This window comes from Nyctereutes procyonoides, unplaced genomic scaffold (genome assembly GCF_905146905.1).
Source record: "Nyctereutes procyonoides isolate TBG_1078 unplaced genomic scaffold, NYPRO_anot_genome, whole genome shotgun sequence".
Lineage (NCBI taxonomy): Eukaryota > Metazoa > Chordata > Mammalia > Carnivora > Canidae > Nyctereutes > Nyctereutes procyonoides.
The window spans coordinates 26,365,139-26,380,472 of record NW_026575024.1 but is presented as its reverse complement, the minus strand read 5'-3'; the positions used below and the strand labels follow the sequence as shown (position 1 = coordinate 26,380,472).

The following is a 15,334-nucleotide window of genomic DNA, read 5'->3' as shown; positions in this document are numbered from 1 at the left end:
CAATTAACATTTCAGTGTGTTGATGTTTACATTATTTTTCTGTGCACCAGGCTCGTGGAATTTGGGGAGGAGGTTTGCCTCTTAAGTAGCTGTAAGCCTCATTTTTGTGCCCTCCTTTTCCATGTGATAATTCTCTGGGAAGCACTGTCTCATGTTGCTTACACTCCTGTCAGGGCGGCGGCTGGTTGACACCTGAGGGACCCTCAGCCCTAGTCAGGGGGCGTGGGTCTTTGGGGCTGGTCTATGCAGGAGCTGTCTCCTCTGGACCCCAGGAAGCAGCCTCACTCCTGACCCTTTGCTGCAGGAAGACACCATGGAAGAGTCTGGGTGGAAGCTGGTGCATGGTGATGTCTTCAGGCCCCCGCAGTATCCCATGATCCTCAGCTCCCTCCTGGGCTCAGGCATTCAGCTCTTCTGTATGATCCTCATCGTCATCTGTGAGTGGGCCTGGGAGGGCTGGGCATGGGGTCCTGTCACCAGAGCAGCCCAGGCCTGATGAGTCTGAGAGAGGGGTGGCCTCCCCCACTGCAGAATGAGACATGTTGGCATCACTGGGAAGACAGTCTTCCTTGCCAGCAGGATGGCTGGGTCCTCTCAGCACCAGGCCTTGGTGGTTTGGTGCCCCTCAGAGCTCTCCAGCAAGTACTATTGATCACCTACTATGTCCACTCCATCTGCAAAGCCGTGGTCAGGTATTCAGTGACTCAGCAAGTCAGCACCAGGATTGGGAGGGGAAATCAGTCTACCTAGATTTTTTTTTAACTATTTTTACTAGTTTTTAATTGACATAACACTGCATAAGTTTAGGGTATATAGCACATATTTGCTATATGTATATATTATGAAATGATGACAGTAATTTAGTTAACATCACCACACAGTTACATAATTTTTTTTTCTTGTGATGAGAGCGTTTAAGACCTAATCTCTTAGCAGTTGATCTGCCTAGGTTTTTATCTCAGCCTCATGCCGCTAAGCTTTGTGACTTTGGACAAGTTACTTAACCTCTGCGAACCTCATTTTTCTCATTTGAGAAATGGGTAACCAAGCTCTGCCTCACAGGGCTGATAAGGCAGACAGAGTGAGCAGGTATTTGTAGTGGTCTCAGCTCAGTGCCTGACTGGTCGCAAGTGCTCTGTGGGCCGGAAGCGGTGGTGCAGATGTGGCCAGCTGGTGCTCGGCATTAGTGAGCCTCAGCTAAGACCCGTCTTCTCCTGTAAAGAGCAGGGGAGGGATCCCTGGGTGGCGCAGCGGTTTGGCGCCTGCCTTTGGCCCAGGGCGCGATCCTGGAGACCCGGGATCGAGTCCCACGTCGGGCTCCCTGCATGGAGCCTGCTTCTCCCTCTGCCTGTGTCTCTGCCTCTCTCTCTCTCTCTCTCTCTCTCTCTCTGTGTGACTATCATAAAGAAATAAAAAATTAAAAAAAAAAAAAAAAAAGAGCAGGGGAGTTTGCTGTCAGGAGGGCCAGGGGAGAAGGAAGCCTCATCTGCCCTGGGGGCTGGGGCCAGGGACCCTGATTGTCTCTCTTCCTTCCCGCTCCCCCACAGTCGTGGCCATGCTCGGGATGCTGTCACCCTCCAGCCGGGGAGCTCTCATGACCACAGCCTGCTTCCTCTTCATGTTCATGGGGTAGGTGTGTCTGAATGGACTCTGGGGCTGGCCCAGGCTGCCTGCCCTCTGGCTAACAAATCCCCTTGGTGTGGACCCCTGCGATTTCCCCACAGGGTGTTTGGTGGATTTTCTGCTGGCCGTCTGTACCGCACTCTGAAAGGCCATCGGTGGAAGAAAGGAGCCTTCTGTGTAAGTGTGCTAACCTCCTGCCAGTGTTGGTGTGGAGCTGAGAAGCTTCTTCCTGGGCTCCTCAGCAGGATAGGCAATCTGTGGTGGGGGTTAGCACCAGAGTAGCAGCGTGATAGAGTGGGGGAGCACACGCCCCAGGGTAGGGAACACTGGGCTCTCACACAGGCATCTTGGGACTTCTGAGGGCCTCTGCTGCTACATCCATGAGAGGAGCAGATTGAATATAGGTGATTTTTAGCCTACGTTGTCTGATTGCTCAAACAAGAGAAGAGATAGAGGATTCAGAATAACAGGATTTAGGCAGCAACCCTCGGTGTCAAAGTTTAAGGCCCAAAACTGGTAGCTGGGCTGCTGGGAGGACACCCTGCTCAGAGTAGAGAGAACTGCCTGCCAGGGGCAGAAGAGGCCAGGCCCATGTTGCTCTCAGCCCATGTTCCGGACTTTGGTACCTCTGTTTTCTCTTCAGGGAGGACAGTCCGTGCCCTGTTCTGTCCTGCTGGTAGTCAAGAGAGTTTGGGGCAGCAGCAAAGACTAGACACTGGCAGATGCCTGGGACTTGACTCCACCTCCCAGGGAGCCTGTGCCGCTCTCCCAGACAAACAAGGCCCCTCAGACCCCAAGAAACCCCTGTGCCAGACTCAGAGAAGCCTGTGGTCCTGACGTGCTAAAACCATTCCCCCTCTCTTGAAAGCCCTGGGAAACCCAGGCTGTCTCTGGTCTGGTCGCCACACCCCTGGCACAGAGTCCTCACTATAGAGAGCTGTGAAGGTGACTTCTGGAAGGATCAGAGAAAGGCCCTGAATTGTTGATGCCTTGAGCATTTTTCTCAGGCTGTGGTACAGCTACAGAGCTGTGGAACCCAGTTCCAATGTCCCCCCAGCACAACTCTTCCCTGGGAGGCCTCCCACAGGTAGCCCCAGGTCCTCCCTCCGCCAACCCCACACCAGACTCCCACTTCTCTGCCCTACACCTGTTCCCTGCATCATTCACCCAGACCCTCAGGCCAGAGAGCTGGGTTGCTTCCTTACCTCCTGCTCCCTTCAGCCAACCTCTTCTCAGACAACAAGTGCTGAGGGCTTTCCTGTCAAATAGTCCCTGAATTCCCTCTCAGCTCCAGCTCTGGCTCTGGAACTCTTGCCCAGGTCTTGCCTAGACCCTTGACTGTCCTAGGCATCCCTGGCACCTTTTCCCTGGTGCTGTTCCTCCGTCCACAGGTGGGCATGTGCCATGGCCTGCAGCGATGCGGGTACCCCACCACTCCTATCCCCTTCTAGCCTGTGCCAGGCACACCGCTCCCTTACTCCCCTTACCTCGTACTGTAGGTCTCAGCTCCAGTGTCACCCTCTAGAAGCCTTGCCCCTTCTTTCCCCATTCTGACTCCCAGGGAGCCCAGGCAGGGACCTCATGCCTACAGGTAGTGCTGTGAAAGTGGTTCTCCACTTATGAGTCTGTCGGCCTCACTGGAACTTTCTTCCTGTTCTCACTCCCAGTGTGTAGCACAGTGCCCAGTCTAACTTTGGCCAGGAGGGCAGACAGGAATGCCTTCCTATACAGCAAAGTAAAGCAGGAACATTCAGAGAGGAAATGACATTTGAGCCAGGCCTTGAAGAGGAGGGTTTCAGATGGAAAGAAGCAGCTGGCAGGGTGGCCTGGAGCTCTGGAATCTCCTAGATCCCCACCCTGGCTCTGTTCTGTCTCAGTTTCCCCACCTCTCCTGTAGGGGATGGTTGCACCTGTTCTCAGGGTTGTTATGTGGACAGAAAGAGACTACGTGTAAGGCCCTTGGCCCAACATTAACTCAGGTGGCAGTTACGTTGAGATGTTGATAACTCTGCCTACATGACAGCCCAGGGACAGCGGCAACATGAAGGGGCAATGACCAGTTACCAGGTGTGGGGTAGTGGCTCTGAGTCAAAGGTGAAATTGGCATTGGAGGTTGAGTGCCAGATTGCAGGGGGCCTCGGGCGTTGTGGTCAGGGGCCCTCCCGGATGCTGAGGCAGCCACAGCAGTGAAGGAGGCTCCTGTAGATCTGGGGCTTTGGTTCCAAGTGCCTGGGCCCCAGCCCAAGAGATGGTGACGGATGGAATATGGGGTAGGGGCTTGGCCTCTGGAGTCAGACTGCTTGGTTTTGAACCTCCAATCCACCCTTTCCTGTATGAAGTTGGGGTGTATGTTTAACATTGCTGGGTCCCAGTGTCCTCTTCTTTAAAGGCCCTTTCCATCCAGGCCCGTAGTGAGGATGAGGTGAGCTGATGTGTGTGGGGACCAACACCTGCCACCCTGAAGCCTCAATTAAAGCTCACCCACCTCTCTAGGTAGTTTGGGTTGAGGCCCACGCACACATGTTTTGTAGAACTTTTATTCATTCATTCCTGTTCAACAAATGGTTGTTGAGAGCAGTTACTGTGTTCTAAATGCGGGGTGTACATCAGTGAACGGGGGGGAAACACTCTTCCCAAGGAGCTTACAGTCTCTGGGGGTAAGCAGACATCAACCAGGTAACCGTACCTACTCACAGACTAGGATGAGGGCAAGGAACAGACAGTTCAGGGCATGCTTTCTGGAAGGAATTATCCTGGAGTGCTGGGTCCTAAAGGACAAAGAGGGTTGAGAGCCTCAATTCTGGGGGTCCCATGGGAACAGCTGGGAACTCCCTTATTGCAGCTCCCCAGCCTGGTCTCTTTTGCTTCCAGACGGCAACACTCTACCCTGGTGTGGTCTTTGGCATCTGCTTTGTTTTGAATTGCTTCATCTGGGGAAAGCACTCATCAGGAGCAGTAAGTAAGGGGGGGAGCCAGTTGTGTTCCGACCCACCCCAGCAGGTCACTTCCCACTGTTCTCTTCCCTTTTCTGAATCCCCAGAGTTCTGTTCCCAGCCCTAGGGCCTGAGGACTACCCAGGGTTTCCCCCTCCCTGCCCATCCTATGGCCTCTGCTCTGGCCCTGGCCTTCATATGGGCTCTTGCAGACAGCTGGCCAAAGCTCACTTCTCTAAAGGGAGACTTCCACAGTCCAGGGGCCAGCTGGGGAATCTCCCTTTGCCTCAGCCAAGGGAAAGCTGCCTCGGGTGAGTTTATTAGGTCAGTATCCCAAACCAGGCTCTCCTCTTCTTGCCCTGCCCCTTGGCACAGGGATCCTGCCAGCCGCAGTCACTGCTAGCAGCTGCCCAGGACTCACTGAGTGAGGGTGGGGACAGGGGGCTTAGATCCCAGAGCAGGGCTGCAGTGGAGGTGGGGCAGGCATTTGCCAGCCCAGCTGTAGCGGATAGAACTGCCTCCCTCACCTGCAGTTGCCCATTTATTAAGGTTGTCAGGTGAAGCAGAGTCCAGGGAGCCAGAGGACTGGCTCTTTCGCAGTGGTTGGGAAGCCACCTTCAGGAAAGACAGAGTCATGCTCTTCCTCTCACTTCCTCTTTTATACCTTTGTTCCTTCTCTCTTTCAACATTTTCCTCCCAGTTACCAACCACTTATGATAAACACTCATTGTGGAAATGTTGGAAAGTACAGAGAAGTTGATGTAATTTTTAGTATATGTTTTTTGCAGTCTTTTTAGCTATATTTAAAATAGAATGATGTAACTTTAAAATTATCTCGAAATAGCAAGCATTTGTATTGTGCTTACATTGGAATAAGTATTGTCCTAAAAACACTTTGCACATGTTAATTTGCTTCTTCCAGTTTGCATGATTCTTGAAAAAATGTAGTACTGTATAGAATAGGTTAAAGAAATGAAAAATCAGTTCTAACCCCTACATGCCATCAGAGGAACTACTATTAATTTTTGGGCACAGCCCTCGTAGGCACATAAAATACAAAGATTAAGATGTTTTTGTTAAAATGGAGTCCTATACAAACAGTTTTATTACCTGCTTTTTTTACTTCATAGTATATTTGTGGTTTTTTATTTTAACAAAATTGGGAAGACACAATTTGTGCACTTGGTCTTTTCCCTTTGTCTCCAGGTCATAAACCACATAATTCTCCTTCATTCTGGCCTCATCTTCCCCTCTTGTTTTCAGTCCTTCTTTGTTCTTTCCCCAATCCCTCCCTGGATGACAAGCTCCTCTGGGATGCTGTGGTTCCTTCTTCACTTCACAGCCCAAATGGTCCTCCATCTGCCCTCTGCTTTTCCCCGGGGCTGCATCAGCCCCCAGAGGTTCTGGCCAGGAGCCTTGTGGGGGGCATGTCTGCAGGACCTTCCCCACCATGGTGACCCTGCTTGCAGGGGACTCACTGGGTCTCCCTTCCTCCTGCACTATCCCTGGCCCCAGGCATCAGTGCCTTGTGGGGCCTCACGGTGCTGTGCCCGCAGGTGCCTTTCCCCACGATGGTGGCCCTGCTGTGCATGTGGTTTGGAATCTCCCTGCCCCTCGTCTACCTGGGCTACTACTTCGGCTTCCGCAAGCAGCCATATGACAACCCTGTGCGCACCAACCAGATTCCCCGGCAGATCCCTGAACAGCGATGGTACATGAACCGATTTGTTGGGTGAGTTTCTGGTGGGGGCAAGGCCAGGGAATTCTGGACTGGGCAAGGCCGACACTGCCATGAGCCTTTCCTTAGGAGGACGTGGAATGGGTACCGTCCCTGAGGGACATTGTGACGTGTTCTGCAGCTCCAGGGTGCTCTCAGAGATTTTATGAAAATTAACTTCACACCAGGTTAACTTCACTCCAGCCAGACCTGGTATTGGCCTAGGAACCAGGACAGGGAAGGGAGGGGTAGAAAATTGCAGGTGAGACAGATTAAGACCATCACTTGGATCTAGGCAATTCACCCCAGCTCTCTATACCTCAGCTTCCCCATCTATAAAATGCAGAGAACGATGCCCACCTTGCCACCCTCTCAGGAGGCTATAATGATATGAAAGCATGCCAGGGAACTAGAACCACCACAGCTGTGTGAGCACAGTTCCTTATACTACCTGGGAGGAGTCTGGGTCCCCCAGTAGTGTTAACCCTCGCCTTCTGCTGCAGCATTCTTATGGCTGGGATCCTGCCCTTCGGTGCCATGTTCATCGAGCTTTTCTTCATCTTCAGTGTGAGTAGCACTTGTCCCCAGGGCTGGGTCAGCCCCAGGGGCTTGGTGGGGGTGCTTCCCCATCCCTCCACACATAGCCTGCCGCCTTCCCCCTACTAGCCTGCCTGGTCCCTAGTCCCTCCATTTATGTGCTCTGCCTTTTACTGCCCTTGAGATTTCAGACAGGCCCCTTCACCTGTCGGGGTCCACACTCTTCATGCCGAGATAGGGCTAACACGCCCACCCCTCAGAATGGCTTGGAAGGATACATGAGATAGGCCATGTGTGGGGGGTCTGGTATGTGGGAAGTGCTCAGGAAATAGGAGCTACTTCAATAATGTTGCAGCCAGGCTCCACCATTGGTAATATCATGGCCTCTGCTTGGAGTTCCAGTTCCCCACTCATCTTGACCTGCTACTCAGAACTCTCAGGAAAGTGTGGGGAATGATTCCTAATTCTCAGGATCACTGTGAGGCTGGAGTGAGAATGTAAAAGGCACATGCTTGGCATTCAGGCAGTACTTGTTAAATAGCGGCTATCATGAGGATAATGTTAAATAGCCAAGCCAAGGTTGAAGTTGGCAGAAGGGCTCCTCAGAGCCATCTGCACCTAGCTGAGTGAACTTGGTCCCCTGTACCAAGTCTGTACTGGACAAGCAGCTACTGCTCTGGAGTAGTCCAGCTCTGCCTAGGAAAAGGGTCAGAGGACAGGTTGGCTGCTCCCCACCCCCGGAGGCCACCTTACTCTGTGTGACCCTGGGCCAATCACCAGCCTCTCTAAGCCTTGACTTCCTCATCCATAAATGGCTTACGTTTGGAGATGCACATAAAGCATGTGGCACCATGCCTGGCCTGCAGCAGGCTGCTGTGTGATTTTGATTGGAGTGGGATTCATTATTTTCCCACAAGCTATTGAGTTCAGGCAGGGGCCCACTCATTGTAGGGTCAGCCATGCCTCAGCCCCTCCCTAAGAACAGCCTGGCTCACCCTCTGCTCTAGGAAGGAAAGGCCAGTCAGAGCCACATGCCAGGCCCACAGGCCCCAGTGGTATCATGAAGGTGTCTCCATTCTTGCCCTGGTGGCAGGTGGTGTGCCACACATAACTGAGGGATGGCTTTCTGAGAACAGGCAGCCTATGCCAAGGGAAGGGGTCACCGGGGGGGAGGCAGGCTAGCTGAAGGTCAGCTGTGATGTGTCCACAGGCAATCTGGGAGAATCAGTTCTATTACCTTTTTGGCTTCCTGTTCCTTGTCTTCATCATCCTGGTGGTGTCGTGTTCACAAATCAGCATCGTCATGGTGTACTTCCAGCTATGTGCAGAGGTGAGGGGAATGGGGCCAGGAGTTGGGGGTGAGGACAGTTGGTCCAGCATTGAATGGGTCATTGAAGCTGTCTGGGTTTCCCATGTGGGCTCCCCTCCTCTGGCTATGAAGTCTTGGGCAAGTACTTCACTGAGCCTCCATTTATTCAGCTGTAGACTGGTGTTCATGATCCCTACCTCACAGCATAGTCACGTGTAGTAGTCATGGTGACATGAGAAAAGGTCAGTAGGTATGTCAGTGGAGTCCACTCCAGTAGTGGTTTCTCTAGTAATTGGCGTACTTTAGGTGACCTTCCTTCCCTCTGGGGATCAGCTCTTGGCAGAGCCCTTTGACAAGGGCTCTGGGACAGAAGCCCTGGGCTGAAACCCTGACTCCTCCATTAGTATCTCTGGTTGGGCAATTGTTTAACCTGTCTGCACCTTTCTTCCCTCATTGTGTGACAGGGCAGTGATAGCACCTAATTCGGGGCTGCTAAAGGAGTGAATAAGCTGATTCACGTATAGCGTTAGAATGGTGCCTGGCACTTGGCAGGCACCATTTGCTCAAGAAATGTTGTTATTACTTTCTTTTGCTGTGGTCTTTGGTGATTTTTTTTTTTTGAGATCTCATTTATGAACAGTAAAGCTCACCCTTTTTAGTCTTCAGTGAGTTGTTTTTTGTTTGTTTTGTTTTCTAAGATTTTATTTATTCATGAGAGACAGAGAGAGGCAGAAACATAGGCAGAAGGAAAAGCAGGCTCCCTGTAGGGAGCCCAATGTGGGACTTGATCCCAGGACTCCAGGATCACACCCTGAGCTGAAGGCAAGTGCTAAACCGCTGAGTCACCCAGGTGTCCCTTCAATGAGTTTTTAGAAATGCATACAGTTGTGTAACCACTATGGTTATAGATATAGATATAAAACATTCCCATCACCCCAAATATGACTGTTCTTGCCTAAGGTCTTTAGGTCCTCAGGCAACCATGAAACTTGGGGAAGATTTTACACCTGGAGATAATGACTCTGCTCTGTTTCCTTTTCAGGATTACCGCTGGTGGTGGAGGAATTTCCTAGTCTCCGGGGGATCTGCATTCTATGTCCTTGTCTATGCCATCTTTTATTTTGTTAACAAGGTACTGCCCTGTGTGGGGAAGCCCCCATCCCATTCAGGGCAGGTTGGTGGAGAGGAGGGTGCTGGGGAAAAGCCCGAGTGTCTGAGTCTCTCCTACCAAGAGTAAGGAGAACCAAAGACATTCTGTTGTAGGAAATGCATCTTTTTAGGACAGAGAGAATTTATGTCCTGTGTGTTTGGGAGACAAAAGCCTTTAGGGTAAGTGACAGAATATTACATGCAAAACCCGTGAGATACAGCCAAAGCAGAACTTAAACGAAATCTCACCTTACAATGCTACTCATAAGAAATAAGAGAGGCTGAGAAGGTGGTACTTACCTCAAGCTAGGGGGAAAAAAGCAGTAACATGAAAGAATACAGAAAGTAAATGAGAAGGAGCTAATAAAGATATAAGCAGAAAATGCTGAAATGGGCTTTAGTGCCCAAATTTAGGAACTCAGGTACACCCACAGAACTCACTGCCCCCCAGGGTGGCTTGAGTAAGAATACAGAGCCCACTCACCACGATAGTTGTGGTAGGTTCATGCGTGACACATAAGCCAGATGGGCCACTGGAGGGGTGTAGGCTCACTGTGGTGGACTCTTCACTTCCAAGGCTGCCACTAGAGACAGGCTCACCCGCTGTGCTTCAGGTCTCCAGAACCCAAAAACAGGCAGTCCTCTGCTTGCAACCAGGGTATATTCCCAAACCAGAGTCAGAGGTCAGTGGTTGAAACTTAGAATGCCCTTTCACAAAATCGTCAGTCAGAAAGGACTGCGTGGATCATCCTCAGTGGTGCTCCACCCTGCTTCCAGTTGGCTGACTGTGCTCCTCTTTCTCATGGAGCTCAGGGGTCAGCAAACTATGTGCCGGTGGGCCTATTTCTATAAATAAGTTTTCTTGGAACACAGGCATGCTCATTCATTTACATATTGTCTGTGGCTGCTTTCACACTATAGTGGCAGCGTAGAGTAGTTGTGACAGAGGCCACATGGCCTGCGAAACCTAAACTGTATAATCTGGCCCTTTAAGAAAAAATTTGCTGACCCCTGCTCTGGCACATCCAGTGACAAAAGACACTCCTTCCTGGCATCTTCAGTCTCTCTGGCTAGCTCCTGTCATTATCAAGGTCTTCCTTGATTCACACTGAAATCTACCACCCTATAACTTTTGTCTTTAGGCCATAGTCATCCAGAACAAATCTAACTTCTCTCCTCTAAAGCCCACATTCATCAGAACTCGAGCAGAAAGTGATTAAAACTGAATTCCAGCTGACTTAAGCAAAAAGAGAACGTATTCACTGGTATACCTGGAAAAGTCTAGCTTCAGGCATGGTTAGACCCAGCACTTCAAATGTTGAGGCTCTGCATCCCTGCCTCAGCTCTGCGTGTTTTCTTGGCTTTCGTCTGTACGCAGGATCTTGCCTCCAAGTGGAAAGATGCCAGTGGCAGCCTTAGTTCTTTTTTCAGCCTCACTGCCCTAGAGCCAAAAGAACATGTTTTCTCTACTGTCAAGTCACCAATCCCAGGGAAGAGGCTCATCAGCTCAGGTTACACACCACCCCTCACTGTTCCTCAGGTCCAGTGAGATGGTGCACTCTGATCGACTAGCTTCAGTGTTATATTAAAACTGACAGCCCCAGCAGAACCACAGAATAAGGAGCGGGTAACTCCAAAACCCAGGAAGATAGAAGACAAGGGACAGTGTTGGGCAAACAAAACTGAGCTGCATGGCCTCCTAGACTGCCCCCAGGGTCATCTCACGACCTCCTGTTCTTCCTCCCTGGGCCCCAGTCTTCTCTGTTCTGATGACCACCCCTAGTCCCAGAGTCTGTCTATAAAATGACAGCCTTGGCCTGTCTGAATTCTGAGGGCCATTCCAGCCGTGCCTGTTTGCCTCGTTTCCTTCCTGGTCTTATCACTGGCTTTACCACTGCAATGTCTCCTGCCTCCCTCTTGCCCTCTCCAGCCATGAGAAAGCTTGTGAAACGGGAAGATTGAGCCTATAAAAAATGGCCTTCATCCCCTAAGTTTGAGGATATTTGGCCTTGGGGAGAAGGTCTTTGTTGATTTCTTCTGAGTTCCTGACATTTGTGACCATGCGTCTGCTCACGAGCCCTGGCACTGTCCCCACTCCAACCCCGGTGTGCAAAGCAGGTCTTGATACCAGCAAACACAACCACCACACAGGTCCCTGACATCTTTGCCAGGCCACTGACTCTACAGAGGAGTCCAGTGTGCTCCAAGATTAAATCCCTGGGAGATGTTGACAGTAGTGGCAGAAGCGTTGTCAGGAGATGAGGAGCACAGCTGGCTTTGTTGGCTCTCTGCTCTTTTAAGCAGGGGCCCTTGGATGCCTGTCTCCTCCCTCCACTCCTGGCAGCTGCTTCAGCCATCCAGGAATGTTGCTGTGCTGTTCTGGGGACTGTGGAGGGTGAAGAAGTGACACAGCTGTGGCCATTCCTGTCTAAGGCATCCTGGCCCTGGCCCCTGAAGTCTCCTCTTGTCTCCCAGGGAGCGCCCAGGATGCTCCGGGATGACTTGCTCCGGGATGACTTGCTCTGGGATGACTCGTGCCCCTTCTTCCCCCACAAGAAGTGGCCTGGGTCAGTGGAATTGGGCAGTGGACCCCCACCCCTCCAGCCCCAGGTCTGAGGCCCACGTCCTTCTGCTTCCTAGCTCTGTAACTGTGGGTGGCACCAGACCCCTCTGTGCCCCATCTGTGAGTGGGGTTAATAGCCTACCACGGTGGTCATGAGGGCCCTGGTGCTGACAAAGGCTCGCCATGGCTCTGAGCCCTGCCTGCCCCTCACAGCCCACCTGGAGCGAGCCCCTTCCCCTTGCCAGGCTTCAGCTGTGCCACAGGATCATTGAGAAGGTTGGGGGCCCCCAGTTGGCTGTGGTAGACTGGCACTAAGTGTCCACCCCTCTCTTCTCCCTCCGCTTGTGCCCTAGCTGGACATCGTGGAGTTCATTCCCTCCCTCCTGTACTTTGGCTACACGGCCCTCATGGTCCTGTCCTTCTGGCTTCTCACGGGCACCATCGGCTTCTATGCAGCCTACATGTTTGTCCGCAAGATCTACGCTGCTGTGAAAATAGACTGATGGGGTGGACCATGGCCAGGCCTACTCCATCCACGGACAGGAAGCCACTCTGCGTGGGGAACTGCAGGCACGCAAATAAAATAACTCCTGCTCCTTGGGAATGTAACTCCTGACACAGTGTTCCTGGATCCTGGGGCTGCGTGGGGGGCGGGAAGGCCTGTAGATAAATCTCGGACTTTTCTTCATCATTTTATTCTAGTTCTGTGGGGGATGAGTTTTTTGTGATGAGTCTTTTGTGGGTTGTTTTTTCCTCAGTGCTAAGAAAGTTCCCTCCAGCAGGAATTCTCAGACCTGTTTATTCAGGTTTATTTTTTTGGTTGGGGGTTTTCTCCTTAGTTTTTTAACATATGGATCCAGGATGGATAAATTACCATGACACTGGGTTTTGCTCACTGTCTCCACCTCAGTTCCTCAGGCTGTTGGCCACCCCACGATTAACTGGAAGATGAAATGCCTGGCCTTCTTGGGCTTCGATGAGGTTTCTAAGCCTCTCATGGCCCCTCCTCGTCGTTGATGCTGCAACAAAGCACAGCTCTAGCCTGGATGCGCATCCTCTGTGCCAACCAGCCTCTACCAGCCCAGTCCCTCACTCCTCTCTCCTCCAGCCTCCTCCCAGGGCTGCCCAAGGCAGGGCTTCCAGCCAGGCCTCCAGATCAACCAAGGAAAATCCCCTGGAAGTACTCGGGGCCAAGTGCCCCCAGGACAGCAAGACTCACCCCTACTCAGAGCAGTGGGAGTTTGCTAGAGAAGAGAAGAGACTTGCAGTGAACTATTCGTGCCAAGAAACCCTGGATCCAGGGCTGAGTATTTACAGAGTCAAGCCAAACATCCACATGTCTTTCTGGAATGAGGGTCCTCACCCCCTCAGGATTACTCCCCAGTACTTTCCTTGGGGGGTTGCTGCTCTCTGCAAAGTCTGCTGGTGGCGGGCCCTCTTCTCTCCCACTTCCTGGGCAGAACAAGGCCAGGAGCCCCCCCCCCCCCGCCCCGCCCCATGCCCTCCTTTAGGTGGCTGGGGAGAGGCATTCTCTCCCTGACATCCCCAACCTCAGCACTCGTACCCAGCTCTTTTAGCCAGCTCCACCCCCTCTGCCTCCACCTCCACCTCCCATCTGATTCTTGCCTCCTTTGGGGGACATCCAGAAAACTGTTTGTGGGAAGGAAGAGGGAAGGTCAGTTCTGTCACTCTGTCCCCCGTTCCCAGGAATAGGCAAGGAGCTGAGTTAGAGGTTGCTAACCTGGCAGGCCTGGCTCCTGTGTCAGCACTTAACCCCCTGTGCACCCCGTGCATGTCGAAACATTTGTTCTTAAGTTGCAAGAGACCAGACCCACCCTGGTATTAGGGCTTAAGTAACAGCCACTCACCCTTGCTTCGGCCCTTTGGGACTCCCACCACAAGACAAAGCTCAGGATGCTAGGAACACATCCCACCCCCTCAACACCCTGCACCCCGATTCCAGATTCCCCCAGCAGCCCCTACCAGTTCCACCAATCAAACCAGTGAACTTCTCGACCTTCCTCACAGCGACTCCGTAGCGCCAGGCAGTGTCCACCAAGAATCAGGTTGGAGAAAAGGGAACCCAAGCAGTGGAGAATGATAGTGCAGGCTTTTGTTCATCCAAATCTCGGATTTTTTTCCCTAAGAAATTCTCTTTTGGGGGGCGGGGGAGTAGGGAAATGGACTCCTCACAAAGGGTTCAGATGTCATCGATTTTTCCGACTTTTTTAATCATCATCATTATTATTTTTAATTAAAAGATGCCTGTATGCCTTTTTTTGGTCCAATTGTAAATAAATATGCCATTGTCCTGTTGTCGTCATGTCTTTGGAATCTCTTGCAAGGGTTAAAAGCCTGAGGTGAGACAACTTCCCCAGATGAGTGGAGCTGATGGGTTTCCGTCAAAGCCCCATCTGCTCAGTCCTTCCATCCTGAATCACAGGCATCTGCCCCACTCCACGAGTAGGAAAGGGCAGTCAGGTGTGAGCTTTGGTAGCAGTGAGACCTGGTTTTAGAATCCCAGCTCCAGTATTTTACTGCCAACTTATTTCATCTCTCTGTCATCTAAGAATCCTTCAAATAGAAACATAGGTCAAACTAGCTTATGTCCCCAGGGAAATTGATTGGTTCATAAGACATCGAGGAAAGGAGTGTTTGATTTCAGGCCTAGATAGATCCAGGGGCTCAAGGGGTAGCCTAGGATTCTCCCTTTCTCCACTGCTTTTCTCTGCCCATTGTGTTCCACTGTCAAAAATCTTCCCTGTGAGGGAAGTGATGAGGGCATGTCCAGATCACTCCAGGCTTAGGTTAGCCAGCTTGGAAAGCCTAAAGGAAAAAGACCTCTCCTTCCCTACTTCAGTATATTTAATACAGGTAAATCCCAGAAAAGTTTTCTGATGGACCCAGTTTGGATGACTGTTTGTACACCTTGGACCAGTCATCCAGGAAGACCGTTCTGTTACAGGCTGCATACTCCAAGGATATTGGGTATTGTGAGTTTTAGACCCGCTCGAATCACTAGGAATGGGTAGAAAGAACAATTTCCCACAGTAGGGATACAAAGCAAACGAACAAGTTGCCTATTGTAACCCCACCTCTTCCAACTCCATGCCTCAATTTCCTCATTTGCAGTGAGAAGGGTGCTGGTGCCATTCATGGAATACTTTGAGTGTTCAGACAACTGTTGCATTTCCACGTATTAGCCCATTCACTCTTGAATATGATCGCCTAAGGCATTTTCTGTTATTAGCCCCCTTTTACAGAGGAGGTAACTGAGGTACCTACCCTGTCTTTGAAGTAGCCTGCTGGGAGTCCCATGGCAGGTATGTGCTAGAGTGTTAATTCAGCTGAAGCACACTCCCAAATGTGTTCCTCCAACAACTACCATAGCCGCCTTTTAAAAGAACTATACATCTGTGTGTGTGTGTGTGTGTGTGTGTATATAATGTAACTGTGGTATATATATATCATGAAACATCACAATCAAGATAGCAAACATACCC

General features: G+C 51.2%; 1 protein-coding gene across 1 annotated transcript in view; it reads left to right on the top strand.

The window, feature by feature from the left end:
• TM9SF4 (transmembrane 9 superfamily member 4) overlaps window positions 1-14,147 on the top strand; it is a 52,704-nt gene extending 38,557 nt beyond the window's left edge. The window contains exons 10-18 of the mRNA XM_055302205.1: window positions 305-437; window positions 1,548-1,629; window positions 1,725-1,800; window positions 4,495-4,578; window positions 6,113-6,288; window positions 6,777-6,840; window positions 8,021-8,140; window positions 9,162-9,251; window positions 12,185-14,147. Coding sequence (XP_055158180.1) covers window positions 305-437; window positions 1,548-1,629; window positions 1,725-1,800; window positions 4,495-4,578; window positions 6,113-6,288; window positions 6,777-6,840; window positions 8,021-8,140; window positions 9,162-9,251; window positions 12,185-12,334 — 975 coding nt within the window. The 3' untranslated portion in view covers window positions 12,335-14,147. The remainder of the gene's footprint in view (window positions 1-304; window positions 438-1,547; window positions 1,630-1,724; window positions 1,801-4,494; window positions 4,579-6,112; window positions 6,289-6,776; window positions 6,841-8,020; window positions 8,141-9,161; window positions 9,252-12,184) is intronic.
• The last annotated feature ends 1,187 nt before the right edge of the window (window positions 14,148-15,334 follow it).